This window comes from Lepidochelys kempii, chromosome 2 (genome assembly GCF_965140285.1).
Source record: "Lepidochelys kempii isolate rLepKem1 chromosome 2, rLepKem1.hap1, whole genome shotgun sequence".
NCBI classification, from domain to species: Eukaryota; Metazoa; Chordata; order Testudines; family Cheloniidae; genus Lepidochelys; species Lepidochelys kempii.
The window spans coordinates 111,665,743-111,691,836 of NC_136381.1; the positions used below are offsets into that span (position 1 = coordinate 111,665,743).

At 50.5% G+C, this 26,094-nt stretch overlaps 1 protein-coding gene and 1 long non-coding RNA gene across 3 annotated transcripts in view; one reads left to right on the forward strand and one right to left on the reverse strand.

The window, feature by feature from the left end:
- LOC140906971 (uncharacterized) overlaps positions 1-26,094 on the reverse strand; it is a 41,333-nt gene that overhangs the window by 9,475 nt on the left and 5,764 nt on the right. The window lies entirely within an intron of this gene.
- LOC140906966 (maestro heat-like repeat-containing protein family member 2B) lies at positions 246-12,855 on the forward strand. Of its 2 annotated transcripts, XM_078851298.1 has the most exons (11): positions 246-379; positions 2,011-2,111; positions 2,614-2,778; positions 3,388-3,482; positions 4,547-4,626; positions 5,055-5,154; positions 5,775-5,870; positions 6,597-6,701; positions 7,163-7,297; positions 8,085-8,179; positions 12,466-12,855. In XM_078851298.1, exons 4-8 carry the CDS (start codon positions 3,471-3,473, stop codon positions 6,672-6,674), a joined length of 366 nt encoding a protein of 121 aa, XP_078707424.1. In that variant the 5' UTR covers positions 246-379; positions 2,011-2,111; positions 2,614-2,778; positions 3,388-3,470; the 3' UTR covers positions 6,675-6,701; positions 7,163-7,297; positions 8,085-8,179; positions 12,466-12,855. The 2 variants fall into 2 exon arrangements, with proteins under 2 accessions (XP_078707424.1, XP_078707423.1); XM_078851297.1 differs by lacking the exon at positions 12,466-12,855 and having other exon boundaries at positions 8,085-9,602.

Consider the following 26,094-nt stretch of genomic DNA (forward strand, 5'->3'; position numbering starts at 1 on the left):
TGAGGCAGTGACTTCCCCTGCCCAGGCCAGTTTTCGGTCAGTGGCGTTGGGGTCCCTCCCCTACAGCCCAGGGCTTGTCAGGCTTCAGGAATGTGTGTAAAGTGCTAGGAGACCTTGAGATGGGAGGCATCCTACGCCTGCAGTAGGTCAGTGTTTTGGACCCCCGGCTGTTGACATGAGTTTATCCATCCCTTGGCAATAAAACATCATCTTGTTTTCACAGCCACTGTCGGTCTCTCGGTTTCTACACCCTGCCCTGCTGGCAGGGAATTGTGCTGCCCAGTGCAGCACCTTTTCCAGCTCCAAGGAGTGAGGAAGAGGGCAAGGGAGAGACCTTGCCCTGAGCATCTGCCACCGAGGTCTACGCCATCCAGAGCAAGTGAGTGGCACACATAGTTTGTCCTCAGAGGCTTCCCTGTTCTGCTTGGGGAGGGGCAGAAATAGGAGTTGGGGGGAAATCTCCTCCTAATGAAACGAGATTTCCTAACACAGCCCCCTGCAGTTCTGGACCTGGGCAGCATGTTTCCTGCAGGGTGTTCTCCAGAATCATCTCTAGTATGGTGGAAATAGCCCAGCAATAGGGCTCCCAGCCCTTCCCTTGTATGAAACTGTTCCCCAGGCTGAGAGTCTCTGGGGGAGCCAGACCCTGCCAGCTGCTGAACACCCACAACCCCAATCAATGAAATCAGTGGGAACTTGGTGGGGGAAGGATTATGCCTCATATGACTGGGACTTGGTGAACTTTAGCTGGGGAACAGTCCCCAGGGCAGGCTCAGATTCCTTCCTGGGTTCTGTTCTTTCTCTAGCCTGGCAGGGAGTGTGGCCTGGGGCGGAGGTTAGCAGGGCGGAGCTGCTTGTCCAAATTAATTGAAAACCCCACTGCTCTGAAAGGATGAGGCTCCCCCGATGCAACAGTGCCTCAGTGGTGAGGGGGAACTTTGGGAGCAGCCTGTTCTGTGAGCTCCTGCCCGTGTGTAAATTGCAGTCCCTGTACCCCATGGTGGGGTGTGTGGTGAGGAGGAGTTGTCCCAGCGGAGGATAGGTGGAGGGGAGCAGGAAGGCCTGTTAGTGAGAGGCTGCCTTGAACCCAGACTCGAGGCTGCTCCCCACTCAGTTCCCGGATGGAGAGGCTCAGGCAGATGCTGGGGAAGAAGGCTGTGAAGGTGGCTCCAGGGCCAGTGGGAAGCTGCTGCAGGCTGCCCCAGGAGGAGAGTGGCCCCTCTGTACCCACTGGCGGGGAGGCAGGTTCTGGCCTGTCCAAGAGGTGGAAGTGCCTGGTGTTCTGGAGGAGGAAGACACCAGCTCCGAGAGCAGGCCCTGAGGCACCTTCTGGGCCAACATGGAGGTGGCCCAGGATGCAGCTGTGCGGGAGGGACCCAGTACAGGGTGGGAGCCGGGCAAAGCGGCTCTGGGGCTTCCTCTCCAGGAAGCAGAGGAGCCAGGAGCCCAGCCCCAGGGCCCAGCAGAAGCCATTCCCCTGCCTGGCCACTGGAGAGCCCCCAGCCTCCCCAGAGCAGGAGATGGGCGACCCCGGCTCTAGCACCAGCAGCTCCGCCTACTCCCAAGGGGCCAGCAGCACCTCATAGGAGTGTGAGAGGGCTGAGGCTGAAGGCTCCCCCATGGCAGGTGAGGGGAAGCCAGGGGAAGGGAGGAGGATGGGGGGGATGGACTAGTAACACCCTGGGCCCATTGGTTCACCAAGACATCAGCCCTGAGCCACGTGAGACTCACTGACGCCAGTGGGAGTGGCACAGCCACGCCCTGTGCAGGGCATTCAGGGCGGAGTTGGGGGAGCTTCAGTTTCCCGGGCCCCTGATGATGATGGGGCATGGCCTGACTGCTATGGGGTCCTGAGGCAGATGGGGCTAAGGGCGTCTCTGTGGGGGGTGGGAGGGCCCTCTCTGCCATGGGGCTCCTTACAGAGGAGGACAGAACATTTAAGCCTTCTCTCTTCACTGAACCCCTCAGCAGCACCAGGAGTCATCCTCTCTCCTTCTTTCCCTGGTGCAGGGAACCCCTGTGTCCAGCTGGAGGGGGATGAGGATGAGGACATGCCCCCAGAAGAAGCTGCCATCAGGGTCATCCAGAAACATCTGCAGGGCAGAGAAGAGGTACAAAAATCCCCCTGCGGAGCTGGCGCCGAGTCTGTCTGCCCCTTGCACCATCCCCACCCCAGAAAACCCATAACCCCCTTATGGGGGCACTTCTCCCATGTTATCTGGGACCTCCAAGAGGGTGTGTTTGTCCCACAAAGGCCAGGGTCTCCTCCCACCACAGACACTGCCAGTTACAATCCCTGCCTGTGCGGGAGGACACTGTGGTTTTGTTGACCAACACAGGAGCTAGAATTAACAATGGCCAGGAGTCTCAGTCTCAGGTTCACCTCCCTTCCCGTATCTATCACTGGGGGTTTGTGTTCCCAGATATGAGTCAGACAGGATAAAAGTACAACCAGATTTATTAATGGGGTGGCAAGGATTCCCCAGGTAACAAGGTGAGACGGATAATAAAACAAGGCAGGCTGCATCAATAGGGATCTATATACGAGGATTAAAATGAGAATGACACTACCATCTCTGGCAGCTTGATCTGATGGTGTCTTCTCCTTTTCAGGATGGCTGCTGTCGTCAGACATCACCGGTATGGTGCTCTGCTCTTGTTCAATGTTGATAACAGTCGGCTGCGTACTTGTGTTCTCTCTATGTGCTGCCCCGGCTCTGCAGATTGCTGGCACAGCAGACCACGAGAGAACCCCCGATGATCACAGACTCCGATAAGGTACAAAGGCACCCGGCCAGGTTTATTGTCAAATGAAGCACAGTAACAGTTTCCCGCAGACTCTACAGGACATACTACGAATATGTGCCCCCTGACAATGGACACAGCTCAGTCAGTGGCGGGACATTCCACTGCCCCCTAGGCTGGACCAAGACACCGCCCCAGGGATACATTCTTATACACAGATACAAACCAGTTACACATCACTCCTGATGTATCGAGGTATAACCCCTCTGCGTATTGGGGTGCTGCCTCTCTCGGGGTACATGTTGGTTCGAAGAAACAAGTCTATCCATCATATTATTCTTTTGACCCTGTCTTTTGGGATGGGTCAGCCTGTTCCTCATTATTTCTGTGGATTGTGTTTGTACCGGACTGTTCTGGTGCCATCCTTATCCATGTTTATCCTATTAGTGCTTGATACCCTTTAGATATGGGTATCTAATTTAGATACCAATTAGCAGCCTTCCTCTTGCCAACTTTTGTGAGCAGGGCCTGCTTCTGGCTCACAGCTTAACTTTGCTTTATGTTAGAAAAGTCTTGACCATTCCTTTGGTTCAGGCCTCAGGCCTCATACCAGGCCTCTGATACCAAGGGTTTATGTTTCAGGGCCTCATTTTACTACAGATGCAGCGCGACAGGACGGCTGGATTCCTCAGATGGAGACAGGACCTCCAGGCAGAACCAGATGAATGTCTTCTCAGGTAAGATGGAAGTATTCAGGTAATTAAATCCCTCCCCTTCCTGCGTTGTCGTGCGTGGGACAAGTGATCACTATAGGAGATGGATCAGGTGCGTGCAGGTAAGTATATTCCCTACTTAAGATGACCCTTGTGGAGTGAATGGCCTACCCTATTAACCCTCAGCCACTTGCTCTGCCCCAAACAGACAGCAACAAGACTCTGCCACTCAGGTGGGCAGCCCCGATCTAATCTGAGCACCGCCCTTATATAGACATAGGGTTGCTAGGCAGATTAGCCAATGACAGTAACCATCTTTTCCCACCTAAACATAAAAAGGCGCCAAATTCAGAGAGAGCAGGGGACCAGAAGGGCTTACAAAATGGATGTCTAGTTGTCCTTTAGAGGATCCAAGCTGGCCTTAGGATTTTTAACTCTACAGTTTTGGGAAGGGGGGGCTTTTCCTGTTCTCCCCCATGGAGGACTTGAGCCCTGGAGCTGGTTTGGGTGGGGCGGGGAGGCCCCTAGCTAACCGGCTCTCTCTCCCCCAGCCCCACTCCTAGTGGGTGCAGGACAGGGCCAAGCAGCTCTGCTTCCTGCACGCTATCCCCACTCTGTGCTTCTCCACACAAAAGCAGGGGCAGGACACCCTGGAGCTGCACTGCTCCAGAGCGGCCCTTGTGGAGAGCACTGCGGTGAGTGAGACCCGGTGCCCGGGCCCGTGCCGGGAGGGAACTGGACATGGGCCAGTGGGGGGAGATAGTGGGGCTGGAGGGGGCAGCAGAGGGCAGGGATTCCTGGGGCTGAGGACTGGGGAGCAGGGAAGGGGGAAATTCTGGCACTGATCCGGAACTGGCAGCGGGGGGGATGGTAGGGCCGGAGGGGTGCCTGAGGAGAGGGAGGAATGTGGGGGTTGAGCTGGAGAGGGGGTGGGAGGGGTTAGTTTGATGGGAGGGAGGAAAGGGGAGTCAAGGTGTGGGGGGAGGGGTTATGCTGGCTGTGTCTGCTGCACAGTTTGGCCTCCTCCCTGGGAAGTGCCTGTGGGGCCTGAATCTCACCCGCTGCTTTGTCCCCTTTGGGTCTCCCAGGAGTTGATTGAAGACCTCCCCCTGGAGTCTGAGCCAAGCTCCATCCTCTCCAGCTCCGTGGCTGCAGTTTGCAACCTCAGGTACCAGAATCCTCCTGCCCAGCTGCCTTGACCCTGGTGCTGTTCAGGCCCAGAGCTGGGAGTCACAGATTCTCCCCCTCCTAGGTCACCCCCAATTGTGGCTGAAGGGGTGGGAATGTTCACTCTTTCCTGACTGGGTGGTTGATTTCACTTCAGTAACTTTATAGGGGCCCTAGGGAGAGGATCACTGGGGTAGGGGGTTATATAAGAGGGGCAGCCAGGTCCAGTGGTGAGATCAGGGGAACGGGCCCTGTTCTAGCCCTGCCACTGACTGGCTGTATGACTTCAGCTAGCTCACTGTGCTTCTTGGCACCCCTGTTTCTGTTTTTGCTGGCCTGTGCCTATTTCCCTGACATTTCACATCCCATGGTAGTTCCAGCGCCACTCTCGTGCTCTGAAGCCTAAGACAGGCTCCTCTCTCCTGCCAGCAAACTGAAGCCGCCTCTTGAGCTGGAATCACACCTCCTGCGGGCTGTCCTGTACAGCGTTTTTACCATGGGCACAGGGAAGGACACCGCTCACTTCCAGGTAGGTCATCATCCTACTTCTGTATCCCAGGAGCCTGTGGTCCCTGCTCCCTTGGTTTGGTGGAGCTGCTGAGAATAGAGGAGGGGTGAGCAGAGCTGGGAACAGGCCTGGGCTTAACAAAACGGCAAGGAGGGCCCCTTCCCTCCAGAGGGGATTGCGTTACCCTCTGTGGCTGATCCTGGCCTTCCCTCCTCATTCTCAGCTCTGCTGCCTGGACTCTGCCCGGGCCCCTAGCTCCCATCCATAGCAGTGTGGCTGTTCCATACCCTGCTGCATACCAAGCCCTCTGCAGAGAACTGCTAAGGGCAAAGACTGAAGAGCCAGATGTCTGTGGTGTTTAGGCCGAGGGAGAGCTATTGAAGGGGCAGCAGCAGCTTGGAAAAGAGGTTTCCACTATAAAAAATAAAGTCCTGTTGAAGTTTGTTAGTACCTTGCCTGGCTACTACAACAGTGTCATCCTGCCATGAACTCTTGCTAAGTGTCTCTGGAGTGATAGGAATGGAAGAGGCCAGGATGCATCTTTGGGGTCTTGCCAGGGCTCCCCAGAGAACCCTCCTAATCATCTCCTGAATGCTGTAGCCCCAGATCCCATGACTGTCCGGCACTCCCTCCTCTTGCAGGCTCTTCACAAGGCCTATGCAGACAGCCTGGACATTATGCTGAGGAGCCTGCTCACAGAAACCCTTACCACGGACAAACTGCAGCACCTCTTGGAGGTGAGCACAAGAGAAGGGTCTGGGTGGAATTTCATCTTAACTCCATGGGAGGGCTGCAAAGGAGAGACTGGAAGAGCCACATGTCCATTATGTCCTCCCAGGTGGGACCCAGCGGGCCAGACTTTGCCAGAACTGTCAGTGCAGTGCAATGTTGGGGCCCTTCCGCCTTTGCGGGGACAGAGGGAAGGAGCTGGGACTGTAAGCCAGAGCTCTGCATGGTTCTGTTAAGCACTAACAGTGGGCACCAGGCCTGGTTGGGGACTGAGAGCCTCAAACCACTGTGAGACCCAGGACATGGGCCTCTCAGAAAAGTCACTGGCTCCTTTCTACTGAGACCCTGAGATACAGAAGGATTCTTAGGACAGAACAGCTGATTCCCTATGGACACGGCAATTCCTGGAGGGATTCTCCTCACAGTCACCCCCTCTATCGTACCAATGCCATTGCAGCTGGGGAGGGGCTAGAGCATGTGACTTGATCATGATGTGCTATTCATGGATCAGGGGTTCAGAGAGGGTGGGACCAGCCCCAAGACCGAACGTTGTCCCAATCTGGAGAGACAATGACAGCTTGTGACCAGCAGGACATGGACAGCGTCCTGGATGCAAGAACCCCCTTTTAAAGCTCTGTGATGAACACAATGTCTCAGCCCCATGGGGAGGGGAAGCTCATTTGTAGAGGCTGTGCATATGCCCACTGACCCTCACCTGCCTCCTTCTCCCACAGCACATCAATTTCTGGATGCACTCCAGAGTGACGCAAGAGAGAGCCAGGTCCATACGGAGCAGCGCTGCCCTACTCTGATACACCACCTGCCTCCCAGGATTTGATGTAAGTGACCTTTGACCCCCCTGCATAGGCAGGGCTGGCCTCTGACAAACTGGGAGATTTGCAGCTGCAGGGGTTCTAGATTGAGAGGGCCCCTGTGGGGAGGCAGAGTCAAAACTGAGAATCAACTATGCTTCAGTCAAGTTCCTTTTCTCCTGGCTAACTGGTTCCCCTAGGTCCATAAGGGGCTGTTCTCCATACCCACGGGCTGGCAGATTTGTGCCTGGCCTCAGGGCCCTTGTTATTCTGGAGCTGCTGGCGAGTGAGTCCTCATAGAGAGCCCCTCCCCTGGTCCCTTTGCTCAAAGCTCCTTTGGGGGCAGAGAGAATGAGGGCTGTAGCTCTAGTTCCTGTCCCCCAGCACTTCCTATAGAAGGAGTGGGAGGAGAGAGACTCCTGGCCCAGGGGAGATGAAGAGCTGAAGGTAGAATATTGTGAATTCCCCTCTCCTCCTCCTTCCATCAGAGCTCATCTGACTTCTCCAAGGTGGGGTATCTTGTGGCACAGCTGGGTCTCTATATCACTGACCCAGCATGTAACATCATCTGCAATCCAAGGAGGGGATTTACAGGCTCTACCAGCTACGGCTGCAGAAGAGGGGTAAGAAACGCAGCTGGGAAATGGGACGCTGTAGAAACAAGCCCCTAGGAGACTAACTCCAGTGGGCCATTGGGACCCCTGTAGAACTAAGAGTTCTCCTTTTAGACCAATCCTAGCTGGGCAGAGGGATGCCAATAGAAACAAGGTCCCTCCTTTGAGACTGACCCCTGCTGGGCAATGGGACCTGTATGGAAAAGTAGCACTCCTTGGAGACTCACTCCACTGGGCAATGGAACTCTATAGAAGAAGCCCCCTCCTCTGAGGCCGACCCCAGTTTAAATGATGAATTCATAAGCGATGAGTGTGAAAGTGCCAAGGAAATTGGCTCTTTTATCTCACAGGGCACAGCTGAGCTGCCATGGGGCTGCCAGCTGGTGAGGGAGCAGGAATGGAGGTACTGAGACACATGGAAAGTAAGAGCCCAGACTGAGGGCAGGGGCAGGAGTGGGGACCACAGAGGAAGGATAGAAAGCTTTGCAGGATTTCACCAGCTGGGTACCTAGGGCCAGATCCTGACTTCAGTGGATGTGGGGGGTTCTCAGCATTAGACACCTTCATTAGCAGGGACCCACTCCCAGAGCCCAAAGACTGTAATGGTCACATGATTTCTGTGATGAATGGAACAAATCCCCCTCCAGATACTAAACCGCCTGATGGGGACCCTACTATTCCATTGGGGCATAGATACTGCAAAGGCCCCAGTCAGTGTGCACCCAGCAATGGGAACAAAAGGAATCAAGCACTGAAACCAGAATGCCAACCTCACAAATGTGTCTTTCTCTCCCAGGCCTGAACATCAGAGATGCCAAAGAGCTGTGGTATTGGGATGGGCTCCAGGACACCAAGCACCTTGGCTATAGAAATATGGCCAGAGTGGGGGAGGTAAGGTCTCTCAGCTGATACATTACAGCAGCTCAGGTGTGGAACTGTCTCCCCGTGCAGAGGCTGTGCCTGGATACAGGACAAGAGCCTGCAGTGTGTTTCCAGCTGACAGAGTTCAGCTGGGAGAGACTGAGGATCCTGGTTCGGAGCCTTCCTAACGGCCCTGGTTTGGGGTGATACATGGATCCATTTCTACGTGGCATAAAAGGAATCCCCTGGGGCATTGAGTTAATGCAGGATTGTATCTCGAGGGATCTGGCTCCACTCACTGTCTCCCTGGCTGACACCCGAATGTCTGAGAGGGGAGCCACTGGGTCAGTGAGTTGGGAAGCTCACACCCAGTTATTGCCAGACCAGACCCTTGTTGGATTCCCTGCTCCTTGTGGAAGCATGGGAAGGTGTGGGATTTGCCCAGCACCATTGCAAATCAGGAAGCAGAACCTGCCCCTGCCCAGGGAGTTTGGTCAGGGACACTGAGCTCCTACCCTGGCCTGCATTACTGCACCATACGTAAGGCTCGTGGGAATGTTGGTGGCATGGGGAATGGGACCTGAGTGAGCTCGGAAAGCCCCATCCCTCTAGCTTGTGAGCTCCAGGAGATATCGCTGCTGGAAGCAGTAGCGGGTCCTGTGTAGTCTTTGTGAGCTACATTCCAGACTGCACCAGGCTTGTGCACATTGACACATTCCCAGCATATCATGGCTCCTGAGGTGAATCCTGAACTATTAGAGGCCTCAGTGCCTGCGACCTCTTACTAAAGGGGAATCCCTGGGCCATGGGACCCCAAAGGTCCTCCAGGGGAATTAGCTGCCTTGGCTGCAGCAGGACTCTTACCCTCCACGTGAGCCACTAGAGGGATTTGGGCAATCTACCAAGAGCTCAGGTGCTGTTGGTTTTAGGTCTTCGGTGAGATCTTCTCAGAAGACCAGAGAAGATCCTTGCTGCAGGCGGTGCTGCTGGCCATCCACAACCCCCGGCTACGTGTCAGCCAGGCTGGGCTGGTTCTAGCCTTCTCCATTGTGGGGGAAGCTGGGCAGCTGATAGGGGATGAGGTAACCACAGAAGGATTAATCTAGCTTTGGGGAAGGACCCAGGGCCTTTCACCTCTCGGCCAGGAAAAGTCACTCCCGTCCCATCCCCATTTGCTGGCCGGGGAGCAAGGAGGTGAATGAGTCATTGCAGGTGCCATTCTTAGAGATGAATTCAACTCCATACACAGGGTAGAGCCAGCTTGTCCCCTGAGCAGCTCAAAGCAGTTCAGACCCAGCTCTCCAGCCAGGCTATTTATTTACAGGCATCACATCAACAGGACAAGCTGCCATCGCTCATGCTAGGGTTGGGAAACTCCCCTGGAGACCAGGGCCATCCCTAGCCATTTTGGTGCCCTATGCAGCCCCCCTGCGGGGTGTGTGTGTGGCCCCAGGCCTCGGTGAGGGGGGGGCAGGCGCAGGCTTGGGGGGCAAGGGGGAACCACCTCCCAGCATGAGCCGGCGGAGCAGGGTGGAGCAGAGCGGGCTGGGGCCGGGTCGGTCCAATTCCCACCTCCTGGTGAGTGCAGGGTGGGCCCAACCCTGCACTCATGGGGCGTGTCATAAATATAAAGGGAAGGGTAAACCCCTTTGAAATCCCTCCTGGCCAGGGGAAAGCTCCTCTCACCTGTAAAGGGTTAAGAAGCTAAAGGTAACCTCGCTGGCACCTGACCAAAATGACCAATGGGGAGACAAGATACTTTCAAAAGCTGGGAGGAGGGAGAGAAACAAAGGGTCTGTGTCTGTCTGTAGTCGTCTTGGCCAGGGACAGAACAGGAATGGAGTCTTAGAACTTTTAGTAAGTAATCTAGCTAGGTATGTGTTAGATTATGATTTCTTTAAATGGCTGAGAAAAGAATTGTGCTGAATAGAATAACTATTTCTGTCTGTGTATCTTTTTTGTAACTTAAGGTTTTGCCTAGAGGGGTTCTCTATGTTTTTGAATCTAATTACCCTGTAAGATATCTACCATCCTGATTTTACAGGGGGGATTTCTTTATTTCTATTTACTTCTATGTTTTATTAAAAGTCTTCTTGTAAAACACTGAATGCTTTTTCATTGTTCTCAGATCCAAGGGTTTGGGTCTGTGGTCACCTATGCAAATTGGTGAGGCTTTTTATCCAACATTTCCCAGGAAAGGGGGGGTGCAAGTGTTGGGAGGATTGTTCATTGTTCTTAAGATCCAAGGGTCTGGGTCTGTAGTCACCTAAGCAAATTGGTGAGGCTTTTTACCAAACCTTGTCCAGGAAGTGGGGTGCAAGGTTTTGGGAAGTATTTTGAGGGGAAGGACGCGTCCAAACAGCTCTTCCCCAGTAACCAGTATTAGTTTGGTGGTGGTAGCGGCCAGTCCAAGGATAACGGATGTAATATTTTGTACCTTGGGGAAGTTTTGACCTAAGCTGGTAAAGATAAGCTTAGGAGGTTTTTCATGCAGGTCCCCACATCTGTACCCTAGAGTTCAGAGTGGGGGAGGAACCGTGACAGGGCGGTGGGAAGTGGAGTGACCCAGCCCCAGCCCACTCCGCTCTGCTTCCCTGGCTCCCAGCTTTGGGGCTTGGGAGGCAGGGGGGAACTGGCCCCCAGCACTCACTGGCAGTGTGGCTGGGAGCCGGCGGTGTGGAGCAGGCTGGGGCTGGGTCACTGCACTTACCACCGCCCAGTGAGTGTGGGTTGCCTGACCCCTGCTGCAGTCCTCAGAGGAAGGGGTGGAGTGGGGGCAGGGCTGGGGCGCAGCTTCACTCTACAAGGGTGGCAGTGGAGTTGGAGGTCACTAGAGAGGAGACAAGAATCCATCTGGGGATTGGGTGGGGGAATCCGTCCCTCAGACATGGGGTGGGGCTGGGCGGAAATTTTGGTGACCTCAGGTGCCATTAATACCCCTGAAGCTGGAGTGCGCGCGGTGTTTTGACATGTGCCCGGGATTTAAGATCTGTGTGCTCGCGCACACACACACACACAGCTTAGAGGGAACAGTGCTCCCCACCCTCCTTTTTCTTGGCCTTACTCTCTCTGCCATGGCTCTACGCTCTCCCTGCCTGGCCTGACACAGAAGGGCCTGCATGTTAGTACCAGGGCCCATGTCCCCCCCTGGAGCTCAGAAAGCTCTGCACTACAGCAGGGGAATGGTTGAGTGCCCCATCTGCACCACTGTCTGACCTGGGGCTGCTGTGGCCGGGCCCTCCCCAAGTATCCTGAGAGAGAGCCACACCCACCAATCCAGCTGCAGGTGAGGGGAGGGGTCCCTCCCAGCTGCTCTGGGCTCATGCCTGCCCCTGGTTGCTGTGGGTTGGAGCTGCTAATGAGGAGACTTTCTGGACACAAGCTGGGAGAGGGAACTGCAGCTCTCTGGGAGAGGGAACTGCAGGCCTTTTCTGCTGCTCATTGGAGCCTCCACTTCCTCACAAGGGGCAGGGAAGGACCCCCCCCACAACACTTTTACCACTCCTAAGAGCTAGGGCAATGACTCCCTCTCCCCAGAGCAAGGGCAAAGGTCTCCCATGCCGCCCATCAGTCCATCCCCCATGCCAAGGGATCAGAGGATGAGTCCGACCTCAGGGAGCCAGAGCTAGAATGCCACCTCCCTCTCACCACCAAGCCCCACCCCCACCCCCACCCCGCGGGGCTATGGCCTGTCTGGTTACTGTTCCTGCCCCATGTCTAGAGGCCAGTTTAGGAAGCCTCTGGCTGTCAGGGCCCAGCCCAGGACAACAGGCTTGGTTTATTACAGTGAGAACATCTGTAGAACCAGAGTTTCTCATCAGTAACCATTGCAGTCTGGGAGAGGTGGCCTGACGTGGAGCCCGTCCCCTGTGGTCACTGCTCAGACAATCCCATGGCCCATGTCACCCATGAAATTGTGAATGTCTGAGCCTCCCACCACCCACATGGTATCTGAACCCCTCCCAGCCAGGAACGTAACTCCCCCCCAAGCACCCTGGGACAGGAAATGATCCTCCCCATTGGACAGGTGAGGACTAAGACACAGAGGAAGGGCTGTGACCCAGGTCATATAAACCTGGGTGTAGATATAGGAATTGGACTGGGTCCCAGGCTAGTGCCTTCCCCCCAGGGGCAGCTTCACTTTCTGCCCTTTATTCTCCCCTCCTTTTAGAGGGTCTCTGAGTGTGAAATGAACAGGAGCTAGGGATGGAGGTGTGGTCCCTGGCACATAGCCTGGATGGGAGCTCCCCCAGCCCTGGATCCCAGCCCAGGGACAAAGACATTTTGTCATCATGCTGTCCTTCTTTTATTCCTAGGAAGAGAGTCTCCAGGTGAGGATTTGTGGGACTGGAACCCAGATCTGCAGGTCTCCCTCCATGTGGACACTGCTTGGAAGTACCAGGAAGTTATCTGGGCAACAAGGCAGATCCCTGCCCGTCTGCTGAGCCAGTCCCCACCTTGATCCTGGTTCATGCCTCCGTGCACCACTCTGCCCTGCCCTCCAGTTCCTGGCTATTGACTTTGGCTTGACCCTCGGCTACGGTCTCTGGCTACTGACCTTGGCATGACCCTTGGCTCTAGATGTTGGCTGTGAACTCTTGCTCTGTATTGTCCTTGCCGCCCTCTAGCCTCACTCCAGCCCCACCACCAACTCACTCCAGCCTTGTCTCCTACTCCTGATCCTCCTCAGTCTCTTGGACTCTGACTACCTGGCTTTGAGTTTCTGCCTGTGTCTGGACTCTGGCTTGATATCAGCTTGGTTTATCTTTGGACTCTAACCACCCAGCTTTGATCACTGGCCTGCACCTGGACTCGGGCTCCAGTTCTGATTCTGGTTTGTCTATGGACTCTGATCTTGATTTTGACTTTGCCCTGTCCCTGGATCTTGATTCCTGCACCATCCTTCACCCAGATCCGAACCTATGCCTAGCTGGGACTTTTGCTTGAAGCAGTAGGCCTAATTATAGGAAGCAGAGCCTGACACCAGGTGGTGCAACTTTTTGCAGAAAACAGGTCCTTCGCTAGTAAGTGGCCCGTATACAAAAGGGGACACATCACACCAGGTGTGAACGAAGGCCTTGCTAACTGAGCTTGGCCCTGGGGTTCCCCTACCTGAGTGGTTTGATGGAAATGACTGAAAATGTGGGGGTTTCTTAACTAGCCTCTGCCCCTGGACCTACCCCACCCATCAGGCTAAGGGGGGATTGGTAACTAGTGTATTGACCAGTGAGGTGCTAGACTGGGCCTCACCTCCACTCAAACTGAATTTTCTGGCACTAATATGCTGGAGCACCTTCCTGTGATTGGCTGAAGCTCTCCTGCCAAAATTCTTGCAGGCACATAGGCCAGCCGTCTCCTATACCATGCACTTTTGATGGCTTGTGGCCAATGCCGAGTGGACCCAGATGGCCCAGTTTTATCATTTCCGCTGGGCACTCAGTGAAGAGGTCAAGGAGGAGTTAGCGTGACTAGAAGCCCTCTTGGGCCTCTACAGCTTCATTGATCTGGTCAACCACATTGAGAACTGCCATCGCGAGCGCAGGGAGGAAGAGAAGAGGGTGCTACAGAGCCGCCTTGGCCTAGCTCTGCACTAACACCCTTGAGCTCATCCCCTGAACCTGAAGTCAGCGCAATAACTTGTTCTTCTACTGTGGTAAGTCAGGGCACGCACTCACTTGCTGCCTGTCATGGACCCTAGCCCGAAAAGTATCAGGAAATGAACAAGGCCAAGTCTTCATGGAAATCCAGGTCCATCAGGGCCCTCATTGCATCTTCAAGTTCCAATTCAGTTGTGCATCTCCAGAGAAACACGACAAGTGGCATTGCAGTGGGCACTTATTGATTCTGGGGCTGCGGACAATTTCATAAATTTCGAGACAGCCCAAGATCTTCAAATCCTTGTCCTGCAGAAGTCACATCAGATGTTGTGGGAACCATTGACAAGACCCTCCTGTCCTCAGGACTGGTGACTCAGGTAATGGTGCCCCTGCAAGCAGTAACCCAGGTACACAAAGAAGTGCTAACGTTCACTGTGATGTGTTCCCCACATTTTGGTGGGCTCACCTGGTTAGCATGACAGGACCCCCATGTTCTCTGGCAAACCCAGAAGACCAGCTTTTCCTCCAAGCAGGCCTATCTCCATAGCAACAGCAACAAGTTCCTTGTCCAAGAGACCCATTGCCAGACAGTGGTGAGTCCACCCCTGTGTGTACCAGGGCTCACAGCAACTGGCTGCAGTGATCCATTCTTGGGTCTGACACCCCACATTCCTGATAAGTACCAGGATTATTTGGACATATTCAAAAATAAAATGTGGACACATTGTCTCTGCACTGAGACCATGACTGCCCTATTGATCTACAATTTTGGGCAACAGTTCCCTTTGGCCATATTTACGCAATGTCCGAACCAGAACTGGTGGCTCTCTCTGCATGTACTCAAGAGAAACAGTCCAAAGGGTTTATTCGCCATTCAGCGTTTCCCACAGGGCCTCCGGCCCTCTTTGAAAAGAAGGAAGTGGGACTCTTACTCTGTGTAGACTACCAGGCTCTGACCAAAATGGCAGTTTGGAACCATGGATTTCATTGTAGAACTCCCTGAATCAAATGGTCACACGGTACAACTGATTATCATAGATCAACTGACCAAGATGGCAGGCATCAACCGCTGTGACCGCGTACCTTTGTCTGAAAGCACAGATCAGCTCCAAATTTGAAAACCTGAATGCCAACCTCAACTCTTTTTGCTAACGATAGATTAACCCCTGATTTCGGCCCACACTACAATGACCTCTCCGAACTTGCCGGACAACAACCTGGTTCTATGAATCCACCACATTCAAGAAGAACTAAGGGAGCACCTCGAGGACACTAGGAAGGACTTCAAATAGTATGCAGACTGCCATGACAGGAGCGGTCTTCTCAATAGAGAAACTCTTTGCTGAATGGAGGTACTGAGCCCTTGGCACTGACCGAATCCCTAAGCCCTCTCTGTGGCACTAGTTCCTGCCCCATTCCCCTTCCTTAACCTTCTGATCCCATCCTCCTCCACTGGCTATAGGGAGCAAACTCTCGGTCCTTTTCCTCACCCTGGCACAGTCCACCCCCAGCATGTCCGAGCCGAGCTCCTCGCTGACAATGGGAATGTCCTCCCCTCATTCCCTGGGAGGGAGGAAACTGTTATCCCTATTTTACAGGCAGGGAATGAAGGTGATGAAGTGACCCCCTCCAAGGCCACACTTACAAACATGAGGTAGCTCCAGTAACGTAGCCAGGGTGGGAGCGGGGGGAGCGGTTGCTCCCCCTCTGAGCACAAGTGGCGCCTTTTTAATTTAAAGGCGCCTTTTTAAATTTTTACCCACCCGGTGGCGCTCCGGGTCTTCGGCAGCAGGGGCCTTCATGCGCTCCGGGTCCTCCGCGGCATTTTGGCAGCGGGGGCCTTCGGTGAGTACAAGCGGGTGGCACTTTTATGTCCGCTGCCCCTGTTCGCTCCACCTAGCTACACCACTGGGTAGATCTGGGAACTGGATTGTGTTCCACTCTAGTGCCTTCTTCATAGGGGCAGGTTCACTTCCTGCCCTTCATTTTCCCTTCCCCTCTGGGATCTTCTTCTATGGGGTCTCCAAACAGGAAATGAACAGGAGCTTCCTCCCCTCTCTGTCTTCCAGGCTAAGGGATCTGTCCCTGCCTCCTACATCAATCAATGTAGCTTGCAGCTGGCCCAGCTTGGGGACCAATGACCTCATCCTGTCAAACCAAGAAGAGCCGGCTCTCAGTGATGCTTAGGTAGAAAACCCTACTCCCCTCATGGAGGTAGGAACCACTCACTCATCTGGGTAATTGCAGCTCTTGGGACAAAGATCAGGTTCCTGTTACATAGCCTGGCTTACAGCATCCCTTATCCCTGGATCCCAGCCCTGGGACTCAGACGTTGTTCTCATTGTGCTATGTTGATTTTATTCCTAGGAAAAGCATCTCCGAAGGAGGTATATAAGGATCCTGGACTCTATTGCCTGCAAGAAGCTGCAGTCACCTTCACAGGTAGAGGTCACTGTCATTCATACAATTTCAGCACTGCCCTTTCTGCTCTCCAGCTCTGCTCCCTCCAGCAGGACAGAGACACCCCTTAACTCCCAGAGTCCTGATTTCCTGCTATTCCTGAGGCTGAGGGCTTGTATTGACCGCACTCCCACCATCAGATACTTTTCCTATGGGAATCTCACTAGAGCAGAGAAGCAATCTCCTCTTCTCTTAGAACCAGTCTGCTCAGTAAATCCATCCACACTGGCCTCATCTTAGCTGCTTTATCCAAGATGAGGAGTATCTTTTGAAAACCCTTACTGTGGGGTTGAGCAGGGGAGACTGGAGCTCCAGCAGATTCCCCTGAAGAACACCACCCTGTCTTTCTGTGGTCAGGGCAGGACTCACCGTCCGTCATGAAGGTTAAGACCGGATGGGAGTTGATGGATTGACCTTGATATGTCATGTCCTTGGGTGGATGAGGGACCTACATCACAGAGGTGGACAGCAGCAGATGTTCCACACATGGCCAGGAATGGGCTAAACAACCTACAATGATAGGTAAGTAAAACCATGGCCACATATAGACACCACGGGCATTGGTGGGGATTGAACCAGGGCCCTTCAGCACAAGCCCCTCTCACTCAAGCTAAAGGGGTCACTCTAGGAGTGTAGAAGAGCTACAGGGTCTGTCTGATGGAATTAATAGAAAGGGGAGCCTGAGCTGATATTGCTGGGCCCTTCCCGGTAGCAGGGGATGCTGTGGGACAAAGTGACAGTAAGATGGGAGTGGGATGGGAGGAGGGGATGACTGAGGTGGAGATGTTGGCACAGGGAGGTGTTTGCACAGGGGGCTTTGGAGGTGCGAAGGAGAAGTCTGAACTGGACATGGAAAAAGGGCAGCCAGAGCCAGACTTGGGGAAGTGGGAAAGACAGCACCAGGAGAGGAAGATCATGTCAGCAGCTGCAGTTTGGATGGCTGGGAGAGGGAAACTGGGGAAGTCACCAGAACATGATCTGGAGTCTTGTCAGTAGGAAGAGCCTGGATACACATCAAAGAAATCAGCCCCGTTTTAACAGAGGGACGGACAGAGATGGAGCAGTGGAGAGTTCCCCTAGAAAGGAGGCTGATTATGACTCTGTTCTGGTTCTAAGTCCTGTGCTTGGACCACACTCCAGTGCAACAGTCCGTAAATTAATGTCCCACCTGAACAACAACCAGCCAGTGCTTCAGCATCCTGGCCTGGAGAAGAAAACTGACAATCTTGCAGGAGATTCCTCAGGTCAGTGTGAACCAAGGCTGGTGGCCTGTTGGAGAGTCTGTCTGACACATTTGGGAAGCAGCCACTTAGAAATGGCTGCTCCACGTAAGAGCATGGGGATTGCAAAACCCCTCCAATGCACAGAGCTCTGACTAACAAGACTTGTATTCTGTCACTAGAGTACTGATGGCAGAGACCAGCCTGCTTCCCCTGTGGTCTGGGCCACGGTGTTCTGCACGGAGGAACTGCTTCTTTCTCTGCAGGCTGCAGGGATCTGAAATTGTTTGCAGCCCCTGCTGTTGCTGTACCCTGGAGAAGGTGTATTTGTCTGGCACTGTATTTGAGGTACCAGGGCTAGATACTGCTGACCTTATTCGCTGTTGTGACAGCAGTCAATGGCAGTTCCTCTGGAATCTTATGGATCCCACACAGTCTCTCAAAGGTGGACAGGGACTTTTCTATGCAGCCAGTCTCTTGATAAATTGGGCAGGCTTTCTCCTGCTCCCTGCTGTTAAGAAGGGATGTACTCAGATTCTGAAAGTGCTGCTTCAGTACTTTGAGCTGCAATGCATGAGTTCTCTCCTCAGTTGCGCTGCTCTATGCATTTTTTGTTAGGCTTCCTCCTCCATTTCACTGTTGGCTTTGACTGCTGCCATACATTCCATGCATCGTTGCTGGGCACTTGCCTCAGTTTCCCTGATCTGCAACTCCACCATCATTATTATATCATGTTAATGTTCTTTCTGGGCTTCCAGGTGTTGTAGCCTGGCCAGTTTCCCTGAAATGTTCAGGGATGCAGGACCCTTGGATGCCTGGTCATAGCTCATGAGCAAAGTTCTCGGTTCCTGATCTGAGGCTTTCCTCTTAAATGATAATTCCCTTTGCGAGCACAAATGCTCAAGGTCTTTTGTCCCAAGACCCTCATAGGACTGTGATTCACTCATTGTGACTAATCTATAACCCTTAAACGCTCTCAGTATCAAATTAAAACTTTTGAAAAGCATTGGGTTTTAAGATCTTTAAAACCAATTGACCTGTTGCATGCGAATCCTGCCAAGACTATGCCAATTGCTACACAGTCTGCAGTGGCTCATGACTGTGAATGCCTACCTCAGGGCAGACACCCCCAACTGGGTGGTATGTTCAACTGGTGGTATGTTCTATAATTAGATTTCACCAAGCCAGTAACAAAAGTGAACTCCTGGTTTACTATAATAGTCTTACTGTGGAGTCACCGACAGCCCCTTAGATTCTCCAAGCTATCTTGCCAGACAAACTGGGCTTAATGATAAATGGTCACTTGCACCAAAAATCATACCACATTTGGGTTGCTTCCAGTCCCAAGAGACAAGTCTCTTTCCCCCAGATTAATTGGCACCCTAGATTTTACACCAAAGACAATGCCTGTAGCCAATCCTGCAATAAACCATCTAAAGGTTTATTAACTAGGAAAAAGGACTAAGAGTTATTTATAGGTCAAAGCAAGCAAACATATACACACAAATGAGTTACCATCTAAATCCTAAAAGTGAGAGAGTTGTAGTGATCTGTCAGTTCAAAGTGTCTTTCAAGGCAGACACAGGAGGCTGTCCCTGGGGATCTCTGACTGCAGTTTAGAGTCTCTGGCCCTTCAGAGTTCAAACAGCCAAAAAGATGGAAAATTTTCCTATGGCTTTGTTTTATTTCCTTCATTCAGCTTCCAAGCCTACAGGACAAGATTCCTGATGTTTCTTGATGGCCCATCTGATTTTGATAGTCCATCTGGATGGGTGGGGAGCATTTCATAGAGTCTAAATGCTAAATATATTCTTATAAGACTAATACCTATTTTGAGCAAAACTAACATACAGGTGACCCGATCTGGTCTCCTGCTATGAGTTTATCAGTTCCTAGCTAATGGCTGCAGCCTGGGCAAGAGCTGGTATCTGATCTGAGAGTGTCACAGAGCATATTAATCTTACTTATTTTGTCTGTATCCCAAGTTATAAGGTAATATTTAAGTGTTTGGTAATGATAAAATTAGTTGCTCTGAAACTGTAAACCGAGTCAGGAGAGAAGCATTATTAAGTGTGAAATGCTAGTTTACCACAAGATATGTCATCTCTCTCCAAAAAAAGAAGGCCCATAGACACCAGACAAGCCATTGTGGAACATGGACCAAAGACATTGATTGCTTCCCCCCCACCCCCACCATACCCATGAAGAGAAATCCAATGCAGTCATCCCATGAGCTTGAACTCTGGGAGGATGGGAATAGAAATCTTGTCAAGAAGAAATTGTTATCTCTATGCTGCGTGAACACTGAGGGACAAAGATTTCTAAGCATAAGGAAGAGTTCCCCGGCTGTTTAGCCTGGGTCAGCCCTAAACGGCATATAGAGCTTCCACATTACAGCAGCTTCTATTTTTTTTTGGGGACCTAAGGCTGTAGCTGATTTGTGAGTGTATGTTTACCTGCTTTAACCTGTAAACAACGCTCTTATTTCCCCCCTAGTTAATACATCTTTTGTTCATTTATTATTGGATTGACTACAAGTGTTGTCTTTGGTGACAGATCTAGGGTGCACTTGACCTGGGGTAAGTGACGGGGAGTAACCTGAATATTTTGATTTTTTGGTATAAGGGACCATCTATCACAAAGGCAAGCTTGCCTGGGTGGCAAGATAGATCAGAGTACAAAAGGGGACTGTCTGTGACTCCATGTTAAGGCTGTTGTAGTGCGTAAGGAGTTCACACTTGACACTTGGCTGGCGAAATCTAAGTATAGAATTCACAACCAGTTTGGGGTTTGTGCCCTGATTCTTCACAGTCTGCCCTGAGCTTGGTACTCCTGCTCATGCGCCATTCTAGATAGCTTGACAGTTATTGAGAGAGTGTTGTGTTGACATGACATTGTGATTGACATCTGCCCAGAATCTCCAAGACACCTGGCAATGGCTGGGGAATAGCAAATTCATAATAGATATACATATTCTTGGCAAGATCTTCACAGTATGATCCTCTCTCTCCTTCCTTACATCCTTTAATGAGTAGGAAATGGTCAATGTAGACAGGATTAAATCATCATCACTGGGCATCAGCATTAGAATTCCTTTGAGATGAATGGAACTATTTCATCTTCCCAGAGCTATTGTTTCAGGCTTTCTGCCAAGTCAGGAGGATAGGACACCATTAGTTGCTCTCTGTTCACATTCTGAAGGTAGGTTTTGGTGTTTGTTTGCTCACTTTTTGTTTTTTTGTTTGTAACCATAAAGACTAGAGACTTACCTTTTTGGTTTTTACTGAAAGCTGAGCTTTTGGAGAATGAGATGGCAGCTCAGAGAAGGTGAGAACATGTTGTACCCCTGCATTCTTTCTTCCCCAGGCTCAATCCCTAGTTTGTTCTGGTCAAGCTGGCCTTGAGAGAGGCTCATCCCAAACTCTTGACATGAATCTTCTTTCCATGACAAATAAAATTCAACTGTAAAAACAAGGCGAGTTGGGACAGGCCCCTCTCAGTTGCCAAATGGATTCTGTTTATACTCCCTGGGCCTTTTTCTGTCAGCTCACATCTGTCACTTGTACTTCTGTGTACAGCACTGTGTGTACTCTGAGCTGTGCACTTTGCTGTATTTTATTAATGAGAAAAATTGCTGAGGGCACAGGATGTTTTCCTTTCTGATGGACAATAACATATGTCAGAATTTTGGTCCAGTTTCATGTATGATTTTGTGTTACCTTGGTGACCCAGGGCAAAGGCAGCATAAAATGATCTGTGATCAAAAGACGAAATATTCTCCCAGAAGGTTCAACATCTTTATCCAATAGACCACATCTAATTCAGTTCTAACTGACATATTACATTATTTGGCTCTGTTTCAATAGTGTTTTTTGTTTCAATAGTTAATACACTATTAAAAATGACAGGACGTATTGTTCCAGTGGTTGCAGGAAACAGCTTTCAAGTGAACAGCACAACTGGTCTGGGGACCAGACCTGCCTGTCTTGTTCAAGTTGCACAGAACTCTTTTTGTTTTACAGGCAAAGACCAGCCTTTACCCGACAATGAGGAAGTAACAAACAAGAAGATACGCATTAGGCATGGAGTTCTCTCACATTTTCAAGGTATGGACCATATCTTAATAGAGAGATTGCCTTCCATTCACAGTCACACAACATCCATGTGACAATTACAGAAGTGGCTTACATGGAAAAGTAGTTTTTTGATGTATGCAGGTGTATTTATCTGTCAGCATGATATGGTTTCCCCCCCCTTTTTGAAAAATATCAATCAGCTGTTCTTCTTTTGATCTTCATTTAATCTCCTTCTCCCATCCATCCTTTCCCCCGTCTCCTCTGCACATATTTCAATGTCCAGTCCTCCTCTCACGCTGAGCGTGCTCCTCGGTCACAAAGTCTATTAGGCACACTGATTTCAAAGGTTGTTTGAAACTTTCATTACACAATCTAATTCAATGTACCCTATGGAAGTTGGTTTATCAGGAGTTTACTGTAAGCACACGATGTACAAACTTTATTTTCGAGCTGTGTCTTTGTTATAAATATGTTATATGCTGATTTATAGGAAGATCAAAACAATACAATGCAACTATATTTTATACTGAATCTGTCATGCAGGGCATATCCCAAAATGCCTCTTGGAGCTACATAGTGCAAGACAGTATTGGGTATACATTACAGAACGCAGTGATGTAAAGACATTCTATGGTGAATGAATTAAAGTATTCAAGCATAAGGCCAATAACAGATGGAAGATGGAAATTAAGAGTTATAAGCCGGGAAGAAAATATATATTTTCAACTGAGATTTGAAAAGAGATGGAGAATTGATGAGGTGGAAAGATGGAGACAGTCTGTTCCACATGGCAGGAACTTAAGATGAGAAGGTGCTTGCACTATTAGTGGCAAGAAATAACAAGGAGGCTCGTGCTAGACCACAGAGGGAGGGAACAGAAAGAGGAGAGGAATCAGACCCATATGGAATGCTAGAGACAGTCCATGGAGAATGGTTTGTAAAGCCAGGAGGACGAGAGAACAGCTCTGAGTTGGATCCTGAATTGCATGGCAAGCTAATGGAGTATTCTGAGGATAGAAAGTCTGCAATACTTTGCAGTTACTGGAGTCTGGAGAGCTGAGCTTAGGGAGGTTATTGAGAAAGGACCCGCAATAGTTAAGCAGAGAGGAGATTAAGATGTGGATGAATATTTCAGCAGAGGTGGTGCTAAAGAAATGGCATGCACAGGTGATGTTGCAGGAGTGGTGATACACAGGTTTTTCGAATTTGGGATTAGATCCTGTCCTCTACTTTACTACTGCACAACAGGAGGAAAAAGAGCATAGAGAAACTTGTGCCCCACCCCCTTGCAAACAACAAGACAGGATCTCTCCCTATTGCTAAGAGAACATTAGGTGGGGAGACTGGCTACTATACTGGCCTGTTCAGTGTGGCCCTAAGATGGAATTGTCTGCTGGCTCAGAAACTATATCCAGGCCTCCAGCTAGCTAGCACCTAGGTTGTAGACAGCAACATTTGCTTGCCAGTGGCACATAATCCTCCTTTTCAGATAGCCAAGTTCTCCCTACCATGTGTCCCTCTGGAGCCACACTCTGGAATCCTTTCCTGCTCAGTACAATTGCTTAGGAGGGAATGCAAGTGCCAGCATCTTTGCTATCCCTTGCAGCACTAGCCAGGCTAGAATTTGGACTAGTAGAAGTATGAGTTCAGGGTCAAGGATAATGCTAAATTTCTAGACAATGAAGGCAAATGGGTGAGCTGAGTTTCACAGAGAGGTCAAGAATATATTGTTTGAAGATGCTTCTCTTGTAACTGATGTAGTCTGTATGGAACTTCAGAGTAATGGACAAATATATGAAGTGAGCTAAGCTGAGTAATTTCCTTTTAAATAATGCCTAAGGAAATACACACAATAGTATTTTTTTAAAATAGTTTTGATGAAAGTTAAAAAAAAAAAAGCATTGTTTTTATACAGTCAGAAAAATATCTTTAACAGAGCCGTGTAGAATGCAGGCACTTAAATGGGAGTATATTGTTTGTGAATGATAATACAGTATCTTTGAATAGGATATTGGAATATAATGTGTAGGATTTTACTCTTTTAGCCAAGTGAATGTTCTGTGTGTTTGCATTGCACCTAGCACAATCAGGTCATGGCCTATGACTGGCACTACAATCATACAAATAATAAATAAGAATAAGAATAATAGTGTAAAAAGGAGCAACTGGTGAACATTGAGTGAACCATGATGAGAGGTGGATAGAAGTGTAATGGAATAAGGGAGATCTAGCACTACTGATTGTCCCTTAGTTACTAATAAAAGAAAAGTGGATTTTTAAAATGTGGATCTTGCTCTTGGCATCAGCTTATGTAAATAGCTGTTGTGGGAAAATTTAAGCTTGACATAAATTCAGCCATTGTGTGTCCAGCCATTGCTAGCTGAAAACCAAATACCACATAGCTAGAAATAATTCGTTAGGACTCTGAGAGGCAAGGCCGTATAGCTGCGTGATTGCAGTTTTACTAATCAGAATGGGAGGATGGGACAGAAAGGTAATGTGCCATAAAAATGGAAGGGAGTGTGGAGATAGGTGACCTTGGTTTAACTGTCCCTGACATATATGCTTTATTGTTGTTATGACTAGAAATACTAGAAATGCTTTGCTGATAAGGAATAATGAGCAATTTACTGAAACTAGGAGAACTGTTGTCCCACGAGGGCAATGATCCCCAAACTTTTTCCATCATGTCCCCCCTTACCCAAAATGGAACCTGTCTGCCCACACCCATGGGAACTGGCTTGGGAGTGGGGCTGTGGTCGGGGGCTGGGAACCGGGCTGGGAGCTTGGGGCCACTGGGGCTGAAGGCTAGGCCAGAGCAGAGCTGGGGGCAGAGCAGGGGTGGGGAGGATTAGGGCCCAACTGTTTGGGGACCACTGCACTACAGGATACTACAAGTGACTTCTAGTGAGTCACATGAGTTACCTGCTTTATTTAAGTTAGCTATAAAAGATGAGGTAAAAGAATACACTTTGGAACAGTCGGAGGGAACTTTTCTTCAGGCAAGGAGCTGACACCTAAACTCCCCAGAAGCTGGGTGGAAGGAGGGTCCCCAGAAGCTTGGCTGTTGATCAGTCAAAACCATCTCAGACTTGGGTAACTATAGTTTGGGGTGCTCTGAATCTATTGCTATAGCACATATGTGTGTGTGCTTGTGACCTAATAAAAAGTAGTTTTAGGTAAAAGCAGTCTGGTTTGTATCAATCATTTATTAGATGGAGGAGCTGTGTCCCCATTAATTTATTCCTGATGCCCCCTGGAAAAAAACCCGTTAAGTTATCACTGCTTTGGGCTCTGAAACCCCTGGGTAACATAGCCACTGATTCATTGTGTAATGAGTGTCCAGGTGAGCACAAGTGGCATTTTTTTTCACAATTTGGCCTTTATCTCACTGTGTTCTCTTGCCTATGAATTTGTATCTGGTGTACAGTAATCCAGGGTAAATTACAGCAGGGTCAGATTTGGACAAGGTTAATTGCTGAGTCACTGAATTTTTCTAAACCTGAGTTAAGTTCTGAAGCTGAGCTGGGGCTAACAAGCTCTTCTGGACTCAGCCAGCACTAACCAGGTACAGCTGTAAGGCTTGCTCTCCCTGGAGTGGGGATGGAGGTGGGGAGCTTAATAAGGGAAAGCCTGCCATAGGAAGGGGTGATAAACAGGAAGAAGACTGCTGTACCTCAGGGTATATCTACACTTAAAACGCTACAGTGGCACAGCTGCGCTGCATTCGAGTTTCAATGTAGACACTTCCTACGCGGATGGGAGGGATTCTCCTGTTGGTGTAGGTTATCCACCTCCCTGAGAGGTGGTAACTAGGTCGATGGAATTCTTTTCTCAACCTAGTGCTGTCTATGCTGGGGGTTAGGTCATCTTACCTACGCTGCCCAGGGGTGTGGATTTTTCAGGCTCCTGAGCAATGTAGTTAAGCCAACTTTTCTAGTGTAGACCAGGCCACAGAGCCTGCTGACTGCAGAGGCATATCAGCAAAGAGGGAGGCAGTCGCAGACCTCACCCCCCTGAGATTGTGCAGAGCAGGTATAAAGTAGAGTGACCCAAGAGGAGGGGCTGGAGGCAGACCCTAATCCTGATTAGAGACACTGTACCTGCTGACAAAGGGGCGACCCAAAAGACTGCCTAAGAGACAGACCACCTTTGCCTTTCTTTACTTTTACTCTGATTTCTGCCCCCACCCCCAGGGAAAGAGAGAAAGAGAAGACTTTTATTTTTTGCTTGTTTGTTTGGAGAGTCCCTTGTGTGCTACAAACATAAGGCTGGAACTAGGGGTGCTGGGGGTGGTGCTGCACCCCCTGGCTGGACATGGTTGCCATTATATACAGGATTTACAGTTTGATTCAGTGGATCTCAGCACCCCCACTATAAAAATTGTTCCATCACGCCTGGCTACAGATGGGGGAAGGACCTTGTAAACAACTCAAATTGTAGTTTGGTTGGAGCTCAGGGGAGCCCCCAATCCCCTACAATCATATTTCAGTCAGTGGTGATTTCATTTCTTCCAAAACAAAAGATCAGGACAGCAAAAGTTTACAGCTCATGTGTGTTGTCAGCATGGCCTATGCTTAAAACATAGGTTG

Excerpts from the sequence above, each read along its gene's own strand:
- LOC140906966 (XM_078851298.1), top strand. Across the intron at positions 4,627-5,054 it reads GCTGCAGTTTGCAACCTCAG|CAAACTGAAGCCGCCTCTTG; the intron begins GTACCAGAATCC and ends CTCTCCTGCCAG. Across the intron at positions 5,871-6,596 it reads AACTGCAGCACCTCTTGGAG|CACATCAATTTCTGGATGCA; the intron begins GTGAGCACAAGA and ends CTTCTCCCACAG.